This window comes from Protobothrops mucrosquamatus, unplaced genomic scaffold (genome assembly GCF_001527695.2).
Source record: "Protobothrops mucrosquamatus isolate PMUCROS unplaced genomic scaffold, P.Mucros_1.0 scaffold555, whole genome shotgun sequence".
Classification (NCBI taxonomy): Eukaryota; Metazoa; Chordata; class Lepidosauria; order Squamata; family Viperidae; genus Protobothrops; species Protobothrops mucrosquamatus.
In genome coordinates this window covers 975,998-998,731 of record NW_015386858.1, presented here as the reverse complement: position 1 = coordinate 998,731, position 22,734 = coordinate 975,998, and the positions used below count along the sequence as shown (strand labels likewise).

General features: G+C 42.2%; 1 protein-coding gene across 1 annotated transcript in view; it reads left to right on the top strand.

Moving 5' to 3' along the window:
* LOC107288521 (sterol O-acyltransferase 2-like) overlaps positions 1-20,970 on the top strand; it is a 28,234-nt gene extending 7,264 nt beyond the window's left edge. The window contains exons 7-15 of the mRNA XM_029284381.1: positions 5,417-5,492; positions 11,928-12,009; positions 12,205-12,250; positions 12,876-13,005; positions 15,914-16,011; positions 16,954-17,052; positions 17,453-17,588; positions 18,965-19,110; positions 20,920-20,970. Coding sequence (XP_029140214.1) covers positions 5,417-5,492; positions 11,928-12,009; positions 12,205-12,250; positions 12,876-13,005; positions 15,914-16,011; positions 16,954-17,052; positions 17,453-17,588; positions 18,965-19,110; positions 20,920-20,970 — 864 coding nt within the window. The remainder of the gene's footprint in view (positions 1-5,416; positions 5,493-11,927; positions 12,010-12,204; positions 12,251-12,875; positions 13,006-15,913; positions 16,012-16,953; positions 17,053-17,452; positions 17,589-18,964; positions 19,111-20,919) is intronic.
* Positions 20,971-22,734: the final 1,764 nt, after the last annotated feature.

The following is a 22,734-nucleotide window of genomic DNA, read 5'->3' as shown; positions in this document are numbered from 1 at the left end:
AATTAAATTAACAATTTGTCTTACATTATACTTCATATATCTTCCAGTTATAAATCCAGATTGATCACTATGAATCAATTGCCTCAAAACTTGCATTAATCTATTTGCCAATATTTTTGAAAAAATCTTGTAGTCTATATTCAATAAAGATATAGGTCTATAATTCTTGGGCTGAGTCAAATCCTGACCCTCCTTTGGGTTCAGCGATATGAAAGCCCTTCTCCAAGATGGAGGTACCTCTGCACCCAACAAAATACTATTAAACAGTTCCTTTAATGGCTCTATCATTTCATCAGATAACATCTTATAATAAATTGCTGTTAATCCATTTGTACCGGGAGCCTTACCAACCTTTAATTGCTTGATTGCTCCAATAATTTCCTCAGAAGTAATCAAGCAATTCATCTCCTCCTTTTGATTATTTGATAATCTAGGAAAGTCTGCCTGCTGTAGATCAGGGCTTTTCAACCAGTGGTACGGGTACCACCTGTGGTACATTGGCACCTGGCAGGTGGTATGCGACCATCCTAGAAAAGTGGTAGTGGAGGAGGGGAATGAGCTGAACCGGTGGCAGCACTGCACAAGCCTAAGCGAGAGATGGCTGGAGCTGCAGGGCTGTCAGGGCTCAGTGGAAGCGCCAGGATCAGCGCCAGGCTCCAGCTGGAGCTCAGCGCTGATCCTGGTGCTTCTGCTGAGCCCTGAAGAAACGCCGATCAGCTGGAATGTTGCAGCATCTCCAGGGTCTTATGATTTACATTCAGATGCTTGGCAACTGATTCATATTTATGATGGTCACAGTGTCCCAGGGTCATGTGAAGTGACCAAAACCTGCTGTAACCACCCAGCAGACGGGAGGAATAAAAACCAAACACCCCCCACCCCACCCCTGCTGCCAATCCTCAACAGAAATGCTCACAACAATGGAAACCTCGGACAGGAGGAAGAGCGCTGCTGGACGGGCAGGTAGGTGTCTTACTCGGCTGTGGCTTGGGGGGCACTTTTTTCAGTGCCATTGTAACTTCGAACAGTCACTAAGCGAACTGTTGTAAGTCGAGGACTACCTGTAGTTTATCACTTTTTTCCTTTTTTGGGGGGGTCATCAAGTTTTTGACATCTTGCTAGGCGACTGGTGGTCCTCGGATGTTGCCATATCCTAAAAGTGGTAAATAGGTGAAAAGGTTGAAAAGCCCTGCTGTAGATAATTCTCTATTTCTGAAAGTTGTATATTCTCAGAGGCATATAACTTTGAATAAAAATCCAAAAAACTACTTTTAATCAAATTTTGTTTATATGTCACTTTGCCTTTGTAATCTACTTTCTCTATAATTCTTGACTTCTGCTTCTTTCATAATTGGTAGGCTAACCACCTACCAGGTTTATTTGCATTACAAAAAGTATTATGTTTCATAAATTGCAAATTAGTTGCCATCTGATCAGCCAATAACATATTGAATTGCTCCCTAAGCATAGTTATGGCTACCTTTAACTTATTATCCAGTGGATTTAAAATAAGAGCCTTCTCTTTTAGTTTAATCTCCTCTTCTAAATCTCTTCGTTTTTGCATCTGTTTGCGCCTATATGCACTATTCATATGAATCAGAGCACCTCTCATATATGCTTTACTAGCATCCCAAACCTTTGAAATCGAGGTGCCCTTATGCATATTCAACAAAAAAAATTCTTTCAGATAATCTCTACATTTCTGCAAATTCCCCTCATATCTAAATAAATTTTCATTTAATCTCCAAGTCCTTCTATTCCCATCTTCAGCAGATAATTCCATCCATACAGGACTATGATCTGACAATATTCTAGGAAAAATCTTGATTTCTTCACCCTAGAAAAGAAATCATTAGTAATTAAAAAAAAGTCAATTCTGGAATACGATTGATGTCTGTCCGAAAAAAAGTAAAGTCTCTTTCTTCTATATTCCGTTCTCGCCAGATATCTCTTAATTCCAAATCATCCTTCAAATCAAAAAAAGTTTTAGGTAAGATAGAATGATTAGAAGCTTTAAAGGAACCTTTCTTATCTTTACTTGAATCTAAAACACCATTCCAGTTTCCAATAATAATAATAATAATAATAATAATAATAATAATAATAATAATAATAATAATAATAATAATAATAATAATAATAATAATAATAATAATANTCACCGCTTCTGGAGGCAGGTTGTTCCACTGGTTAATTGTTCTCACTGTCAGGAAGTTTCTCCTTAGTTCTAGATTGCTTCTCTCCTTGATTAGTTTCCACCCATTGCTTCTTGTCCTGCCTCCAGGTGCTTTGGAAAATAGCTTGACTCCCTCTTCTTTATGGCAACCCCTGAGATATTGGAACACTGCTATCATGTCGCCTCGTCCTTCTCTTCATTAAACTAGACATACCCAATTCCAGCAGCCGTTCCTTATATGCTTTAGCCTCCAGTCCCCTAATCATCTTTGTTGCTCTTCTCTGTACTCTTTCTAAAGTCTCAACATCTTTTTTACATAATCCAATTGATTTACTTTCTGATGTATCAACTTGTAAAACTGTTTTTGTTGTTGATTTGGAGCGTATAATCCAATAATAAGACATCTCCTTCCATTCAATAATAACTCGATAATAACATATCGTCCTTCTAAGTCAGAATCAATTAACTTCGGCGATAACTCTTTTTTCACATAAATAACTATGCCTCCTTTTTTCTGCTGGGCAGAAGCTGTAAAATGCATTCCCAACCGGGAATTAATCAAATACTTTTGATCCTTTGAAGTAATATGAGTTTCTTGCAAACACACAACATCATTCTTATGTTGTTTCAAATAATGAAATATTTTCTTTCTTTTCTGTGGTGAATTCAAACCGTTAACATTCCATGTCAGGAATCTTGCCATTTTTAGTGGCTTGGAGCCTCTGAAACACTCCTTGAAGATCAGCTGTCACTGATCTCTTAGGTCTTGTATCTCCCACTGGCTCTGAGGTAATCTGATGCATTATAGGTACAACATCCATCTTTTGCTGCTCTTTTTCTTTACATCTGTGAGCTGCATGGGTCATTCTTTGTCCCTTTGGATCATCTTTCATCTCAGAAAGTTGTTGCTTATCACCTTGTGAATCTCCTACACTTAATGGCATTGCTCCTTCAACCGCTTGTTCTTCAAACATTCTTCTTCTGCTAAATCATGGAGATAGTGGTGAACCTGCCTTCAAAACTGAACTGTAAAAATCTCTTGCTTTCAAAATTGTGTTAAGCCTATAACGTGTCCCCATATAGCTCACCACAATTCCAACAGGTATATCCCATCTGAATTGAATTTGTCATTTTTTTCAGCTCTTCAGCCAAAAAAGCAAAATCCTTTCTTTTCCTAAGTATCTTAGGAGGTATTTCCTTTAAAATTATAACATCTTGCACTAGAATTTGGAATCTCTGTTTATAAAAGGCTTGAATAACTTCATTACGAATTAATCTTCTGGAAAAGTAAGTACTTTTCCAGGGGAAAGGATTTCTTAAACAGCAATGAGGGTAGTTAAGATGAGGTTGGATTTGTGAAGGAACTCTGGTTGCCATAGAACATCTCATTGTGGAAAACATAGATAGCAGCAGGTGCTACAAAGGCCCCCGGCAGCATAAATTTATACTACCAAACACAGGCCATATATGTGCCATTGCACAGAGAAGACATGGCAACCTCACTCCAGGTTTAAGGTAGTTTTCTCCTATCTGGTGCCCTCTGGATGGTCTGGACTGGTCCCATAAACCCCAAATAGGGGCATTAAGGATGGCCAGGTTAAACACATATTCTTTAGTATACGTTGCCCTGAACAAGATATACAGTACATTATTTTTAATCTTGTGGCAGAAGGTACTCTCCTTAGCATCCATAGTCATGCATACATTGTGTATAAATGCCTGCAGTAGCAATTGCCATGGCCTCAAATATATGAGGGGAATTCAGAAATAAACCTCCGCTTGAGCACGTGCGACAAATAGGCAGGGATACCGACGCCCGTCCTATGGAGCCTTGCGCAATAGTTCAGTAGGCAGTGAGGAATGGAAGGAGAAGGTAGTGTTGTAGTTGACTCGTCCACTAGATCAATTGAAAATAAACCCTGCCATAGAAAATCTCTCCAAAGATGAAGTGCATGCAGTAATACGATTCCTGTGTGTGAAAAAACTTTCAGCAGCTGCGATTCACCATGAACTGTGTAATGTTTATGTACCAAATGTGATGAGTGAAGGTGTTGTACATCAGTGGTGTCACATGTTTAAAGATGGATGAACTGACCTGCATGATGAGACAAGAAGTGGTCACCCATCTGTAGTCAGCAAAAGTTCTGTATCTGCACGTGTCTGTCATGATAACCAAATGGAGGTTTATTTCCGAATTGCCCTCGTATGTTCTTGTTGCAAATTGGAAGACTAGCAGATTTCATCCAAGCAAAACAATGAGCTGAAAAATCAGCAGGCAGTATAGCACCATGGGATCTGCCATGGGAGCATTAGAGCAGGGCTTTTCAATCTTTTCACCTATTTACCACTTTTAGGATATGGCAACATCCGAGGACCACCAGTCGCCTAGCAAGATGTCAAAAACTTGATGACCCCCCCCCAAAAAAAGGAAAAAAGTGATAAACTACAGGTAGTCCTCGACTTACAACAGTTCGCTTAGTGACTGTTCGAAGTTACAATGGCACTGAAAAAAGTGCCCCCCAAGCCACAGCCGAGTAAGACACCTGCCTGCCCGTCCAGCGGCGCTCTTCCTCCTATCCGAGGTTTCCATTGTTGTGAGCATTTCTGTTGAGGATTGGCAGCGGGGGTGGGGTGGGGTGTGTTTGGTTTTTATTCCTCCTGTCTGCTGGGTGGTTACAGCAGGTTTTGGTCACTTCACATGACCCTGGGACACTGTGACCGTCATAAATATGAATCAGTTGCCAAGCATCTGAATGTAAATCATAAGACCCTGGAGATGCTGCAACATTCCAGCTGATCGGCGCTTCTTCAGGGCTCAGCAGAAGCACCAGGATCAGCGCTGAGCTCCAGCTGGAGCCTGGCGCTGATCCTGGCGCTTCCACTGAGCCCTGACAGCCCTGAAGCTCCAGCCATCTCTCGATTAGGCTTGTGCAGTGCTGCCACCAGTTCAGCTCATTCCCCTCCTCCACTACCACTTTTCTAGGATGGTCACGCACCACCTGCCAGGTGCCAATGTACCACAGGTGGTACCCGTACCACTTGTTTAAAAGCCCTGCATTAGAGACTTCTTGGATCACCCCATCAAGCTGAGCTGATGGGTGCAATTCCATTCTTTGAATATCCACAAGGATAGTACTGAAGGACAGGTAGATGGCATAGCAGAATACTAAAGTCCCCTGCAAGAATATCTACATGATGTAACTTCACATGTTTCATTGCTCATTTCCCCCTCTGGCATAGGTCCGGTTCCTGATGAAAAGCCACTCATTTCTGCGAGAATCGATGCCCCCTCTTCTCCATGCCAGGGACCAAGTTGGTGAGTTTGACTTGGAGGCCCTTAGTGATGATTACTGTTGTGTTTTCGGTTCGCAAGCAATTGACGAAGACGCATGGTGGAAACAATAGCTCTTTATTCTCCTTCTCCAACTCCAAGTGAAGAGCAAAAGGCTCGCAGGCCTTTTATAGGGTGAGGAACCCAGATAGTGCTAACCAATAGGAACACAGCGTTTTCACCCCTTGCGCATGCACACAAGGCTGGCGCCGCTCTGTCTGGTCCCGGGCAGCTTTTACAATGCCCAGGACCATTTGCAACCTTTCTGGGCCTGCTGAGTTTCCTCAACAGGCCCAGGACACAACACCCCTCCCCCCTAGATAGAACACACACACAATTCCAATTTTCTTTACAATAATAATAAAATAAAAGAAAATAATATTCTACTCCATACAACACCCTTCTATAACTAATAGGGTTGGCTAACCAACCACTCTCTAATGTGGGCTTCGTGTGTCTATCTATTTTCCCAACATAGGTTCATCTCCATAACCTAGACTTGTAAGGTCCCTTGTGTTGACAGGAACCTCACATAATTGCCTAGATGCTTAGGAGGGGCCTTAGCCCGTTGTGACTTACGCAAGGTTAGGGAGGGGGCCTGGCTTGTCAGCTCAACTGCTCAGCTAGGCAGACCAGGACTTGTACTTAAGGGTGCCTGGCCTACCGGCCCATCTGATGGGCTCTCCAGACCAGGACTTTTATGCACACGTTTTGCAGGTGACCCCTGGTGAGGCGTACTGGCGAAATTGCCAGAGCTCTTTCCAGGCTCCTTTAGAGCTCCTTCTGAATTGGCTGAGGATTCCCCAACTACCCTGGATGGCTCCAGGGAACTTAATCCCTCGAGTCCACGACCAGTCTCGGACGTGACCTGCATTGCAGGAGTGCCCCAATCGTTCCAGTCCCCAGTGGCCGAAGTGCCAGAGTCAGGAGCTGCCTCTATGGCAAACTCCTCCTCAGGTGAATCCCTGTTTGGAGCTCTTGCAGATACACATGACTCCCAATTCAGAGCAATAGCTGAACCGTGAGGATGCCCGTGCTCCACCCCTGGGAAATCCCTGGTGTCCTGCGGTACTTCCCAGAAGCAATGGGCCAGGGTCTCAGGATGTTGACCTGAAGTGCGATCTGGCTCCTGGGCCCCCTCCCCCTCGAGAGCAGAGGCAGGGGTGGAAGCATCATGGGACAAGCGCCAGCGCAGTTGATCGATGTGATGCCTCAGGACGCGACCATCTCCCAGGGTCACTTCATATGATAGAGGTCCAGAGATCTTACAGATGACAGCAGGGACCCAGAGGCGCCCAGGACCATAGTTTCTAGCCCAGACCGGATCGCCCACCTGAAGTCTCCTAGGTGTCTGCGGCTGTGACACCTGTGAAGCCACCCAGTCAGGGTGCAGTCTATCCAACTTAGTAATGAGGCGGTGACCCCAGCGCAGTTCAGCTGGGCTCTTCCCAGTGGCAGTGCATGATGTGGTGCGATGTGCAAGAAGGAAATCTGCTAACCTGTGATGCCAGCTGCCGTATGTTAGTCTTTTGAGTGCGTCTTTGGTGGTGCACATCATTCTCTCCGCTTGCCCATTGGTGGAAGGGTGAAAGGGAGCAGACGTTGCATGCCGGATCAGGTTGGCCTGAAGGAAAGCCTGGAACTCAGAAGATGTAAATTGAGGACCATTGTCAGATACAAGCACATCTTGAAGGCCATGGGTTGCAAAAATTCCTCTTAACACCTGGATGGTCCTGGCAGTAGTAGTGGAGGAGACAGGTACAACCTTTAGCCACTTGGAGTGGCTATCCACAAGGATAAGGAAGAATTGCCCCTGAAACGGCTCCGCATAATCTAAATGTACCTGTGACCAAGGGGTGTGCATCTCCTCCCACCTGTGTACTGGGGCCTGAGGCATTTCAGGCCATGATTGTTGGCACACTTGGCACCCGTGCACCTGTCAAGCCCAGGCCACCAAAGATGGCTGCACGCAAGCGCTTTCATGCGCACAATTCCTGGATGTCCCTCATGCAGTGAGGACAAGACCCTAGACCTCAGTGAGGCAGGAATAACTACTCTACTCCCCCATAATAGGCACCCATTAAAGGTAGGCAGTGCGTTTCTCCTTTGCCAGAAACTTTGAAATGTCGCATCTGGACATGTGTCAGGCCATCCTGACAATACCCACGTCAGCACGCATGCAAGCGTGTGATCAGTGGCAATCTCTGCAGCCACGTCCCTAGCATTGAGGGGAGATTCAGGCAGGTCTTGAATAGAAAGAATATGAATGGCAAGAGCAGGGTCTGGCTCTACCTGTTTCAGAGGTAATCTGCTTAGGCCATCTGCATGGCCCATCTCTTTTCCCGGTTTGTGAACTAAAATGTAGTCATATGCTGACAGGAAGATGGACCATCTCAGCATATGAGGAGAAATGATATGAGGTGTCTGTTTGTTGGTTGTAAACAATCCCAACAGAGGCTTATGGTCTGTATAGACCGTGAAGTGGCGGCCATATAAGAAATCATGGAATTTCTTAATGCCAGCCACTATTGCCAAGGCTTCTCTGTCAATCTGAGCGTAATTCCACTCTGCAGATGACAGAGTCCTTGAATAATAGGCCACAGGGACTTGTGTCCCATCAGCCTTCCGATGACTAAGTACTGCTCCCACTCCATAAGGAGATGCATCGCATGCGATGCAAACAGGCAGTTGCTCATTGAAATGTGCTAAAACAGCATTGGAAGTGAGCAAGGTCTTAACCTCATTGAAACTCCTGTCATGGACTTTAGTCCACTGCCATGGAGCCTGCTTGTCTAAGAGCCTATGTAACGGCTCTGCCACAGCAGCCTTATGTAGGAGAAATGCATGGTAAAAATTCAAAAGTACCAAGAAGGCTTGTAACTCACTCTTGGACTTTAGACTTGGGGCCTGCTGAATAGCTTGCAATTTGTCTTCAGCAGGGTGGATGCCTTGGGCATCAATCCTGAAACCCAAGAAGTCAGTTGAAGTGACTCCTATCTTATATTTATCCTGCTTTAACTTAAGGCCTGCTTTGCGAAAACGAAGCAAGACAGCCCTTAATCTCTCTGCTAGATTTTGAGATGACCCCCCAGCAATGAGAACGTCATCAAAATAGGGGCAGACCCCAGGAATACCTCAAAGTGTGCTCTCCATTACACTTTGGAATATGCCAGGGGCTACATTTACCCCAAATTGCAATCTCTTGACCTTGAAGGCCCCCCTGTGAGTTACAATAGTCTGGGCCTCTGCAGCTGCCTCATCAACAGGTAGCTGTTGATAGGCCTGTGCCAGGTCAAGTTTCACAAAGATGCGCCCCCCCTTGAGGGAGGCCAGAATGTGGCTTACAACAGGAACTGGATAAGCGTGCTGTTGCAACGCTTTATTCAGTGTGCATTTGTAATCTGCACATATACATATTTCCCCATTAGCCTTTAGAGGCGTTACTATGGGGGTTTCCCATGGACTAGAATCCACAGGTTCTAAGATGCCTTGCTGGAGCAATTTGTCCAGCTCAGCATCTATTTTATCTTTGAGGGCAAAAGGTACCCTTCTAGGCTTAACCCTGATGGGCGTGATAGTTGGGTCCAACTGTAGCGCAATGGAGGGCCCCTTGTAGAATCCTAGCTCTGAACTAAACACATCTGCAAACTCCTTGCAGACTTCTGCAAGGCTCAACGTTTGCAAATGGTGCAGCCCAGTTACCTGGATTTCCAGAGCCTCGAACCAATCGAGTCCAATAAGACTCCTACGTTCAGCCCCAACTACCACCACATCTAGGAGACCTTCAAAATCCTTATGCTGCCCCTTACGGGTGGCCTCCCCCTTAACACACACCATAGAATTCTGAAAATCTGTAAGTATTAAATTCGATGGCCTGAGTTTAACTCGAAGGCCACTATTACTACAAATCCTTTTGAATGTGTTAATTGAAATAATTGAGAGAGCGGACCCAGCGTCCAACTCCATTAATAAGGGAACCCCTTGCAACCTTACGTTAATGTAAAGTTTCTTCTTAAGGGGCTTGTGTGTCCCTGTTCTTAGAATGCTCCTGCGCGATGCGCAGAAACCCACCCTGTGTTGGCTGGCGATCCTGGTACTTTTCTGAAGCAATTCTTCCTGAGGTTGGACCTTCTGGCAACCCAAACAGATGGATGCGATGTGGCCTTGCCTGCCACATGCCCGGCAAATGGTGGAGCGGAACCTGCAATCAGCTCGCTTGTGGCGTCCTCCACATCCGAAGCATTGAAGAGCTGCTGGGGCCTTGTCCGGACGTCCCTTCTGCCTCCTCTCAGCTGGCTGGTGAAGTCTGTCCACCTCCTCTTCAGGATCCGCTTCTGATCCTTCTCGAGCATCCTCTTGATGGACGGTTGCTGTGTCTGGAGAGTTCCTGGTGAGCTACAAGGCCTTCACAGCCCCGCCAACTGCTTCCTCAGCTGCCACCTCTTGTAAGGCATCTTGGAAGGAAACATCTTTTTTGCAAAGATCTTCTGTTGTAAGTCTCTGCTCCTTAAGCTGCAAACGAAGCGATCTCGCAGCCTCTCTTCCAGATCCTTCAACTCACAAGGCCTGGCCACTTGCCTTAAGGCAGCAATAAAGTCTTCAGCAGATTCACCTGGCCTCTGGTCTCTCTGCTCGAATGCGTGCCTCCAAGCGATGATGGATAACTTTGGCTGGAAGTGTTCCTTCAGCATCTTTTTCAGATCAGCATATGTTACTGACTCGAGAGGTGCAGGGGCCACCAGATTTTCTGCGATGTCAAAAGCGTCTTGTCCACAGGCACACAAAAGAGTTGCTGCCTTCAGGCCATCTTCTCTTATCTGATTTACTCTAAAGTAATTCTCCACCCGTGCTATGTAGGAATTCCATCTCTCTGGGTTGGAAACATCGAAATCAGTTAAGCGGCCAATCTTCGATATCGTAAACTTTACGACCTTCACCAATTGCTTCCTCTGCAAACAGATGTTTGGGAAAGGGTCTTTTAGCTGAGCTCACCCTCCAGCGATGCTGTACTGGCGGAATGGGACGCTGATGCAGACGCCGTCTTCCCTCGTCAGGACTTCCTGGGTAAGTCCTTCTTCATTTCTTAAGCTTGCAAAGGATCCCACCTTCGTCGCCAGTGTTGTGTTTTCGGTTCGCAAGCAATTGACGAAGACGCATGGTGGAAACAATAGCTCTTTATTCTCCTTCTCCAATTCCAAGCAAAGAGCAAAAGGCGCACAGGCCTTTTATAAGGTGAGGAACCCAGATAGTGCTAACCAATAGCAACGCAGCATTTTCACGCCTTGCACATGCTCTGTCTGGTCCCGGGCAGCTTTTACAATGCCTGGGACCATTTGCAACCTTTCTGGGCCTGCTGAGTTTCCTCAACAGGCCCAGGACACAACAATTACGATGACTGTAAGTTGTCACCATAGTCCCCAAACTGATTTTCCACCAATGGCAGCATTTTAGTTGTAGCATAAGCTAGTCATCCAACCACATGCTAATCACAGACTTTCTCAACCTACGACTGCTGAGGAACTATTGGATTATATTTTCCATTTTCCTGTCAGTGATTGGATCACGTTAGATGTTGAAGTAGATTTTAAGTATATCAAAATGCTAAGAAAAGTTATATGGATGTAAAGCAAAAGAAACCTCTTGCTTGGATCAAGTTCACTTCCCCATATCCTTCACCAAATCGCAGTTTCTCCTATTTGCCAGACTTCATTTTGCATGAAGAGGTGCAAAACATGAAAGATTTATTTATTTATCTATTTATTTATTTTTCTTATTAGGATACAAAGCAGCTCAAAATGTTTTTTAAAAAATCTGACATATAGTGCAAGATTTTATTGATTGCATTTTTTTTCCTTATACATATCCTTGTGAACACATGGAATAGACGCTTTCCTTGTTTGTTGCTTTTGTATACCAATGGAGACAGATGTTTTCAGAAAGCTGAATTCTGCATCCTGTATTACACCTTAACTATAGTGGGTTTTGCAGCTACTTTTTGTACATAAGTATCTTAATAAGAAGGGCCGTAGTGGCGCAGTGGTTAGAATGCAGTATTGCAGGATAATTCTGCCAACTGCTAGAAGTTCGATTCTCACCGGCTCAAAGTTGACCTTCTATCATTCCGAGGTCAGCAAAATGAGAGCCCAGATTGTTGGGGGACAATATGCTGAATCTGTAAACCGCTTAGAGAGGCTGCAAAACATTGTGAAGCAATATATAAGTCTAAATGCTACTGCTACTGCTATCATCACGTACACATAAAGCTCTGCATTCCTCCTGCTGAAACGTTATGCAGAGATAAGATGACTCCACTTGAGCATCATCTGTGCTCCAGAGCAACTATTTCTTCAGTGTACAACACAAACTGTACTTGTCCCTGTGTAGTTTCAATAGTTCCTTTGCTTCTTTCTCCCACTCCAGGGAAGATAAGCCCTCCTGAATTATCAGCCTACTTGTATTTTCTCTTCTGCCCTACTTTGATCTACAGAAAGAGCTATCCAAGGTAAGTCCTAGCATATCATCCTTGTGTTTCTGAGCTCCTTGGTTTCTCAGCTGTATCAGAAAAAGAGTGGGCAAAACAGGCTTCAGTGTCTACAGCCCATGTCCCTAGAGCAATGGTGTAACCATTGTATTTCCCAAGAAAAGGGAACTGCACCCTTATCACATCTCAACCCAATCCCTACTCCTTTCCTTATAGAGATCCATACATTCGCTGGAGTTACGTCATCCAAAAATTGGTTGAGGTGAGTAAAACACATTAAGTTTCCATTGGCTAGTTGGTTTTATCTGGCCTCTTTATGGATTAGAAATGTGCTTGGACACTATTGCATTTTCTCACAAGACTGAGCTTAATTGGGAACCCTACAGTATATTAGCTGGCCATGGTAGTAAATAGCAATAACGCTTTAATAAACCCTGAGTGACTAAAGGCCACCATTTAAATTTCCCAGAGTTCTCTACCCTTGAGTGAATTATAACATTTGCCCTGAGTCATGTTTGATGCAAAAAAGTTCACTGCCCCTAAGAGATGTACAATTTAAAACTTTAGACACAATGTACATATTTTCAAATATATCCCAAAGGAAAACAAAAGGAAAAAGGGTTTGAAAGAGAGCAGAGTTAATGGAACTTAGAGCCACTCAGCAAGTGAGTGGTACAGAAATCTATGACAGGTTGACTAAAACTAAAGAAAAGGGAGGACAGCATTTGGGCATTGTAGGAGATTAAAATGGCAGCCAAATTCAGCTTCTGAAACCTATATGAGAAGAAGGTTGTTCTTAGTCATAGCCAAAGAAACCAGTATGCCTTGCCAGAACATTGAGATGCCAGTGGATCACTAAGGTAGTATTTTTTCTCTCTGTCCCACAGTTCCTGGCGAGTATATATTTTGTGAATTTCCTTATGAAATACTCCTTCATCCCTATGTCCAAAAATATGCACAAGCAGCCCTTCACCATCAAAATCCTGCTACTTTTCATCTTTGATTCAGTAGTACCTGGTATGTGGAAACAATTATGATTTAATTTGTGTAATGGGATTACAGGATAAGGTTGATTTATCACATTTTAGAGAAAGTGAAGACGTACAACAGGTAGTTCTCAATTGAGAACCATTTGTTTAGTGACCTTCAAAGATACCACAGCACTGAAAAAAGTGACTTATAACTATTTTTCACACTTATAGCTGTTGCAGCATCCCACATGCTCATGTGATCAAAATACATGCCATAAATACTGGCATGTATTTATGATGGTTGCAGTGCCCCGGAGGGTAGCACAATTACCTTTTGCATCCTTCTGACCAGCAAAATCAATGGGGAAGCCAGATTCACTTAACCACTGGGTTGCTAACTTAACAACTGCAATGATTCACTCAAGAAGTGGCAGGAAAAGTCATAAAATGGGGCAAAACTCAACTGTCTCACTTAGCAAAAGAAATTTTGGGTTCAATTGTGATCATAAGTCCAGGAATACCTGTAGCAACTCAGTGATACATTGTAAGCCATGTTGAATTGCTTTGGGTTGCAAGATGGGCATCATATAAATTTAATAAATAAATAAATTGTTACCTCATCCCACAGCCCAAGATATAGATGATTTTGGACTATATGTAGCACCCACAGAAAATGATGAGGTAGATCTGGAAGTCTGCTAGTTTTATTCATGATGAAAGTATGTGAAATAGAACAAATGTCCAGCAAAGAAGTCTTTATGAATTCATTGTTGGATGATTCTGTTTCCTGTAAAAGGGCTTTAGCAACCTGTAGATACTTATTCTTTTCTTCTGCTTTTGCCTCAATTATTCTCCAAGTGCCACGCACTATGCCCCTTTGAACTTTGTCCTGTTCAAATTCTCAAAGTCCATCATCTTTCCTTGCAATAAGGGGTATGCAAAAATTCTATAGACGTGGGAGAAAGCTGGAGACTATGGTGCTGCTCATAAAATTCTACTTACCAAAAATGCTATCTTACTTTACTTCTGAAAAACAATTTTGTAGTCCTGGCTGCAAGGATAGGTTTACAAGGCAGCTGGCAATGGGCGGCTGAAACCTTAGGAGGCAGCTTAGCTGCTGCTGAAACACATGACTCATTATTAGATGGAACAGCTAAACAATTCTGTACAGGACTTTCTCCTTCTGTAAGATTATAAGAATGCATAATGCAAATGCATAATGGACAAATGACAGAATAAAATTTTGCATTGTAGGAATTGAAATCTGGTCTGGTTCTTATTCCAAGCTGGGAGAAAGACATAGAAAAAATGAACTGAAGCAACTGCAGTTGCTCCAATTGAACTGGTGCTGTTTGGTGTCAGTGTAGTAGAGATTAAGGATTTGGGATCGCAACATTTGACTGCCAAATTAGTGTTCAGGGAACCTGGTTTTAACTGATGTGATGTTTGTCCCACATAGAATTGGTTGCAATCGTTACAGTTGATTTTGTAGATTACATAGTTTCTTTCATCCTTCTGTATCTTGTCTTTGGTTTTGGATAATTCCTGGTGGAATGTGGCTATGGGTTTGTAGGTTATTGCTATTCCTAGGTTTGGAAAATTCTGGCTGTCATTTCTGACCCCACTCTTGTGTATTGTAGGGTTAGTGGTCTCTTGTGGTTTGGGTGCTGTGTGTTGGAATATGAAGTTTTTTGGATAGCCGTTATGTAGAAAGACGTTAAGCAGCTATTTCTCTTCTGCTTTTTTTTAGTGTTGTGGTGCTGCAGTTTGTGCTGGCCCTTCTGAAGAAGATCTGATCCATGTGCGTGGGTTTGGGGTAGATGCGGGTTTCCAGTTCTCTATTGTCTAGTCTCCTTATGTCGATGTCGAGGAATGGGTGGTCTGTTGTCTGTTGTCTTCTTTGCATGTGAATTTCATCCCAGGGAATACGTTATTGAGTAGACAGTCTGTTTCTTCAATTTGGGAGTGTTTGATGATGACAAATGTGTCATTGACATAGCATATCCAGAATTTTGATAGGATGGTCGGTAGAGTTATGGATTAAAGCTCGGAGAATGAACCTTCACCTTCAATATTGTGTCTGTTTGCCCCCTTGAGTTATATATTCAAAGGTGGGTAAAAATATAATAATAATAATAATAATAATAATAATAATAATAATAATAATAATAATAATAATAATAATAACACTTACCTGCAAGGAGAACTGGTAAGAGCACAAGATAGACAAACAGTAGAAAACAAAGACACTAAAGTGTTCTGGCACTTTAGAATTAAAGCAGACAAGCACCTGCCACACAACACTTTATGTTAACAATTATCAATAAGACAAAATTCACGAATGAAGGCAAATGTACGTGTCCTAGGATAATGTTGCAGGATCCAATCTGGGTCGGTCACCTGGAACAGGGGTTTTCTCTTCCAAGCTTTCGGACTCATGCTGGTGCCCATCTTCAGGAAACTTTCTCTAGCCTAGGCTAGAGTCCAAAAGCGTGAAAGACAAAACATTTGGTCCCAGTGACTGACCCAGATCGGATCCTACAACAAAAAAGTTTGAATAGCACACATTGTAGTACTTGGAAAAAGCAGAAGAAAAGAGAAAGAACTGGAAAAAAATCACAAAATATAAAGACCTGCAAATAGAACAATTGTGGCCAAAGAAAGCACAGTTAGTACTAATAGTAATAGGCACCTTGGGTGCAATCCCAAAACATCTGGAGCACAACTTGAAGACTATCAGCACTGACAAAACCACTATCAGTCAATTGTAAAAGGCAGCTTTGCTTGGACCAACCATGACCTGGATGATTAGATATTCCACTACGATGCTAACCTCTAAAAGTCTAACCTAAAAGTCTAATTTGATTGGCAGTTGTCTGCCTTAAATCCGTAAGAATAATTGCATTTTTAATCTCTGGGAAGAACTGATGTATTTCTTTACCTCTCTCATTCAGGTATAACTCTGGCAGTCATGATCAACTATTTCATCCTGCACTGCTGGCAAAACATGTTTGCTGAGATCCTGCGCTTTGCAGACCGTTCTTTCTACAAGGTGATAACAAGGAGTGGGGGAGGTTGCAAGAAAGATACGGAGAGTCTGGATTTCATTCCTCATGGATAGACTTGAATGGTCCATTGACCACTCTGTGAAGAACAGTATGAAAAACTTTGCAAAGAGTTCTGAGATGTTATGGCTCTAAAAGAAAAGCAAATTTTAACTTGCTGAAAAAACTGTACTGATGAAACTGACATTGAAGCATCAAATTACTTGTAATCAAAGTAATAAATATAGGTAGTCCTCATTTAGCAGTTGGTCACAGTTAGAACGATGATGGTAAAGTAAAGTTATGATCAGTCCTCATATTTACAATCTCTGCAGGTCTGTAAAGGAAAGGAAAGTTGAAAAGATTTCAAGCATTTTTATCTATGCTAATTGTTTTAATGGATTTGAAAATATTTTACTTTTTGCTTTTGTCATATGGCACCAGAGTCACTTCAGATGAGATGGGCAACTATGTAAATTTGGCAATAAAGAAATCTGACAAATAAATAACACAACTATTTCCACTTAACGACCACTTAACCACTTTGTTGCTGCTCTCAATTGTGGTCACTAAATTAAGACTGCCTGTATATTTAGGGACTGTAAGAGAAATCAAATAATATGTTCTGAAAGACTTTGCAAGATCCCACATGATCCCACATCATTCATCAGCCTTCCCAATGGCTGAAATCTCACCTTTCATGCCCCCCTTGCCACTCAGTCTCACCCCTTCCCTAATACCCAGTTGCACCTGCTTGCTCTCCCACACCCAACAGCAGCCTGTTTGGGAGTTGCAGATTCCTGCTGGTTTTCCCACTGACTTAGTGGTGGAAATTCTAATCCCAATTGCCCTTCTAAGTCCAGGACGATCAAGAGTGGATTGTCCTTTTGCTTGCCAAAAATACAGGGATGTTCTAGTTTCATGCTATTTATTCCATTCTCCCTGCCTAGGACTGGTGGAATTCCAAATCATTCTCTGGATTCTTTCGGACATGGAATGTGATTGTACATGACTGGCTGTACTACTATATTTATCAAGATATTCTGTGGGTAGGTAAGGTTGTAATGGGCTATGAGAATAAACTTTGGGGCCAGGAGGAAGAACTTCAGCCAGGGCAATGGTCAACAAGAGATGCCTCAGCCCATAGCAGGAATTGGGGGGTAGAAGAGCATCTCAGAAGGGATTCTCTCTTGTTGTTCAGAAAATAAAGGCCGGAAAGGAAGGAAGTGCTTTCAGACTTGCAAGATTCTATTAGTGTAACTTTACAATAAAAGCACAATTATTTGGTTTGGTTTACTGTCTGGAGTATCTGAAAGGACTGGCAAGCTTACCAAACCCACCCTATATTATCTCATAAAGTAGATCTGCTGTGTGTAATCACTCTATGCCTGTCTTCATTGTTTATTGGTAAGTACCAAGATGAGGTCTCATGTGCTCCTTCTCTTTCAGCTGGTTGGAGGGAGAGCCCGAGGTGGAGCTATGCTGATTGTCTTCCTTCTCTCAGCGGCTGTCCATGAATACCTAAACACCTTGGCCTTTAGCATCTTCTTTCCTGTCATCTTTGTGCTATTTGCCACGATAGGAGGTCAGTACTCCCTCAGAAAATGGACTGAACTTTTACTCAGAGGATTCAAGCAAGGCCGGTAAAAAAATAACGTGGCATGGATTGCTCCTGGTGAACCTTCTTTCATTCTGTCCTACCCTCCTCTGGTTTTGGGTTTCCACACTTCCCAAATGGTACACACTCGTGTTCCTTTTGATACATTTTTTTTTACCACTGGGAGGTGGAGTTGCTCCAAATTTATTCAAACTATATGAAGCCAGTGGTCAGAGTCTTGTGGTGGGTCTTGTGATCCATCTAACCCTAACCCCTCACAAGACCCTCACCCTATGTGACCCACACCTGACCCATCACAAAACCTATCACAGGACCCTCCCTTGTGACCCACACCTGAAAACACGGAGACCTTATAAACAGAAGTACACTGACACTGACATCCCCTAAATTCCACTGAAAAGGTTACATAGCCTGGTAACGAAACCCACAAGCTTAGAGAACGAACCTCCACCCCACCTCATGTGCTCCAGATTTATTATTATTATTATAATTTCCAGTATGCTCAGTCATCACAGCCTTCGGACATCTTGGCTACAGAATCCTGGGAATTGCTTGCCTCAAACGTGGAGCTTCCTAAATTGAGAAAGACTAGCTAAGGAAAGATTCAGGGCATTATCCTCCCCCACCCCCACCAGTGTTTCTCATTCTTGGGGACTTTAAAATGTGTGAACTTCAGCTCCCAGAATTTCCCAGGCAGCCATGTGCATTGTATTATTCCCTCAGATGGTGCATTGTATGCTTAGGTTGGAGGCTGCTTTTTCATCCCTGAGAAAATTATTTTGGTGTCGTATTTTTTTCAAATTTTGCTAGTCACTGACTGAGTAAACAGTGGTTCTTCCCTGAGAAAATTCAGATTCTTTACTCCAACAGGAGGGGAAAAAATAAGGTCAAACAATTTTACAAATTAAAAAGCAAGAGCAAAGAGCAAAAACAAAATTAATAACTGGAAAACAAAATGTTGCTATTTCAGAAGTCCAGTTACAATTCCAAAACAGATGCAAGTACTCTTTTATCTGCGTCCTGACCATGACTAAACTTTAGTTGTAATCAGGATGCAGATAAAAGAGGAACAGGGAAATAGCCTAGGTTCTAGGAGCAGGGAGTTCCATCTACAAGGGTATTGCTTTGAGAATTTTCTTTCCCAAATTATTTTACCTCCATAGGAGTAGGGATGAGGCATACAGTATTGTCTTATAATTAACATGGGAATTGCTGTTATTTTAGATTTGGTAACGAAGAATATTTGTATTGCAAATAACAATTATTAGAAATCAATAATTATCTCCTTGGCTCAGTGTGATTGGAATATATACAATTAATCCTTTTTCTGTTTGTTTTCATAGTGTTGCTTAACTTTGTTCTAAATGATAAGAGAAAAAACCCTGTCTGGAACATCATCATATGGATATGCCTCATTTTGGGCACGACGACCATTTTCTCCTTATACAGCCAAGAGTGGTTGGCATGTGCCCACTGTCCACTCAAGGAGGTGAGTAGACAGTCTACCAATGCGGAGTTAGAATAAGTCTTGGGTTTCCTCTTCATGTTATTTTCCAAGAGGGTCAAGCCTACTAGTTGGCATATATCCCAGCTGCTAAAATTAAGGTAAAGAAGGTGGGGAATTTAGAAACACCAGGAACTTGCAGATAAAATTGTTCTAAAGCTATGTGCTGATTCTAATTCTGCTGGTATTGGCAATGTCTAATGGCAGCTCAGGGGATATAATCTGTACCCGTATCTTCTAATTGACTAATCTACTGACTGACTGACCAACTGACTGACTGGTTAGTTTGTGCCATTAAGCTGGTTCTGATTCCTAGTGACAACATAAATAGATCTTCTCCATGTTGAACTATGCCTACCTGTTCTTTCAAGTCTCCCAATGGGGCAGTCATAGCCGGTATAATTGACTCCACTCACTTTACTGCTGATCATCCTTCTCTTCTCTTTCCTTCCTTCTTTTCCAATGTTATATATTCCTAGTGTTATTCACCTGTATCTATGCTAGTTCGTAAATAAATATGTATTTGATTTTTATCCTGCTTTTAGTTCTGCTCAGCTGAAGGCACTATATATTTCTAATCCTCCCGCTTCCTATTTTTCCAACAACAAACCTGTGGGGTGGGCTGCGCTGACTAGACCCAAGTCACTCAGCTTACTTTCATCTCTAAGGGAAGCCTAGAACTAACTATCTCCTGATTTCTAGGCCAGTATCTAAACCACTACATCAAACTGGCTCTTAAGTTAAAAATTTCTGTCTCATCACTATTGGGAAAAACAAGGGCTCAGAATACTTATTTGCATGTATTTGAAAACTACAGTAGATGTTATTAAAAATGAGAGATCAATGGTTTCAATTTTTGTTGTTTTCAGATATAAAGAGAGTGATAAAGCAGAGGGAAAAATATCTATAATTTGGCTGGAACCATTTAATTAAGGATTGTTTGATTATTACTTAATATTACTTTATTAAGATTATGCCTGAATCACCCTTTGGCTTTAAAACATTAAAATACTCCAATCAATAAAAAAATAAAGAAAAAATAATATTTCACATTGGTTGCACTTAGGGGGCATTTCAGTATGTGAAAAAAAAGCATCTGACTGTTATTGATACATGAATGCTGCGAAGTTCTCATTGTTTTATTTTCACTTCATTCCTTTTCATTCTATGGAGCCCTGGACAGGAAAAAAGACCAAACCAAAGGTCCATTGAGAGCAGCAGATACGCCCAATCTGTTGCCAGCCATGGATGCTGGCTCTGATTGGGAATCCAGCACATTCTGGGGACCCCAGGTTCCATAAGGTTTTATTGCAAGATTCTGTTCTACAGCCTAGTCAGAGATGCTCACCTGCAGGGAGACAAAGCAAACCTTTCTTCCTTCTCCTCATAACAGTAGCTGCAAAAGGTGCTCTGCAACATGCAGTATTGAACATTCTGGGTCTAAGAGCCTTTGATAAGTAACATCCTCCAAGTATGGGCTACCTTGAGTTGCCTCCAGGAGTTGAAGGGCCTGAGAAGCGAAACTGCCAGAACCAGATCCTGCATCCTGGAAGAGGCTAGGCCTGCAATTCAAATCTCTTCACTGCTGCCTTCGACCTTGCTGAGACTTTGGGAGTATTGTGCTAATGGGCTCCTAATTGTATTGGAACATATGTATATATATATGGTTGATCTTGTTGACCCAGATCTAAGCATGTGATTAGCTGGAATTCTTGTATTATTTTGTCTGATGGTAGTTCTTTCTCTTCTGCCTATTGTCTCTCTTTTGACGTAGTCATCATTTTCTTTTTTCAGAAGACCTTCTGGCAGCTAGTGACTCCATGTTCCTGGTCTTGCCACCAATAAGCAGCTATTTCCAGCCTTCCCTATCCTACTTTGCTTCAAAAATGACTTCCGAAAAAGATAGCACATTACTCTGCTGCTGTGGCAAGAAGGACTCTCAGCACATCAGGCCTCTCCTCCCCTCCCTCCATGAAAAGCTGTATTTGGCAATTCCTCACCTGAGGGTGCTAAAATTTGGTTTGCAGGTTCAAAGGCTCTCACCTAATGGAGACAAAGAAATGTAGCATTTAACAAAACATCTATAAAGATCCATGCTGTGTCAGGTCCATGGGCCCTTCTTGATGCTCACTTTCCATGGGAAAACGGTTAAGGAAAATTTGTAAATGACAATCTTTGATTGCCTCCAAGACTTGCAAAACAATCTCTCTTTCATAACCTATTTAAAAGAAAACACGAGAGCTCCACCATGAAATGTAGGTTATCCACCTCCTAGCTTTAATCCAAACTCTGTTGTTTTTAAATCAATAGGCAGCTTTCCAGATACTGGTGAAATCCAGCTCCCATTAGGTCCAATGATGAGGAATGATGGGTACTTAGAGTGCAACAATACCAGAAGTACTGCTTATATTTCCTACCATTAGACTTTCATTCAACATTTTATCTCTAGCTGTGAATGAAAGGAGCCTGATTTACCACCAGGCAATATCCATTCAATGCCTACTGTATTGTGTGAATGATGTTTGAAACTATATTTGGAGAAAAGGGATCCCCAAACCACAAAAGAATAGACTGCAATATGAGACAAGGGTAAAGCCACCTTTTCACCATGCCATATTTCTCATCCAAGGAGAAATACAGTACAATATTTTTTTAAAAAAAACCTTTGGTCACAATCCTGATGGTGCTTCAATTGTTTCTCTCAGTGTAACAAGAAAATGACATCTTTTGTTTCACTGCAGAGGCTGAAGCATTGTCTGCAGAGTATTTGAATGTGGGCACAGCATTTAGTCATGTGGATTTTATTCAAAATGATGCTAAATAGGCAATCAAGAGAACATTCTTATTGTTAGCACAAGGTTAGTTTAGCTGTTTCTACAATTATGTTTTTAATATTGGAGGAAAGGGCAGGCACTTTGAATAAAAGTGTGTTGACGTTCATAATGCAACTTGTGTAATTTTTAAAAACAGATACTGTTCTATGTTAGTGTTATCAGATCTCTCTAATTTTCTGTTACTCTGCTGCCTGATTCACAAATTATATTAAGTCAGTTTTGGCTTAAGCTCGGCTTAATGAGTCAAATGGAATTGACAGCATTTATACAATCCACTCAGAACCAATTTGTAGAATCTTTTCTTCAGCTTCTGTCAGTCTGAGTAATTAAATTCCTCTTGTCGAATCCTTGATCTGTAGTGTAGGTAGTCCTTGACACCCAATTGAACCAAAAATTTCTGTTGCTAAGTGAGACAGTTGTTAAGTGAGTTTTGCCCCATTTTACGACCTTTCTTGCCATAGGTGTTAAGTGAATCATTGCAGTTAATAACATGGTTGTTAAGTGAATCTGGCTTCTCCATTGACTTTGCTTGTCAGAAGGTTGCAAAAGGTGATCACATGACCCAGAGACCCTGCAACCATCATCAATATGAACCAGTTGCTGAATTTTGATCACATGACCAAGAGGATGCTGCAACACTCACAAGTATGAAAACAGTCATAAGTCACTTTTTTTCAGTGCCATTGTAACTTTGAATGATCACTAATGAAGTAGACTACCTGTATTAGGAGCTGTGGTGGCATAGTGGTTAGAATGCAGTTTTGGTGGCGGACAG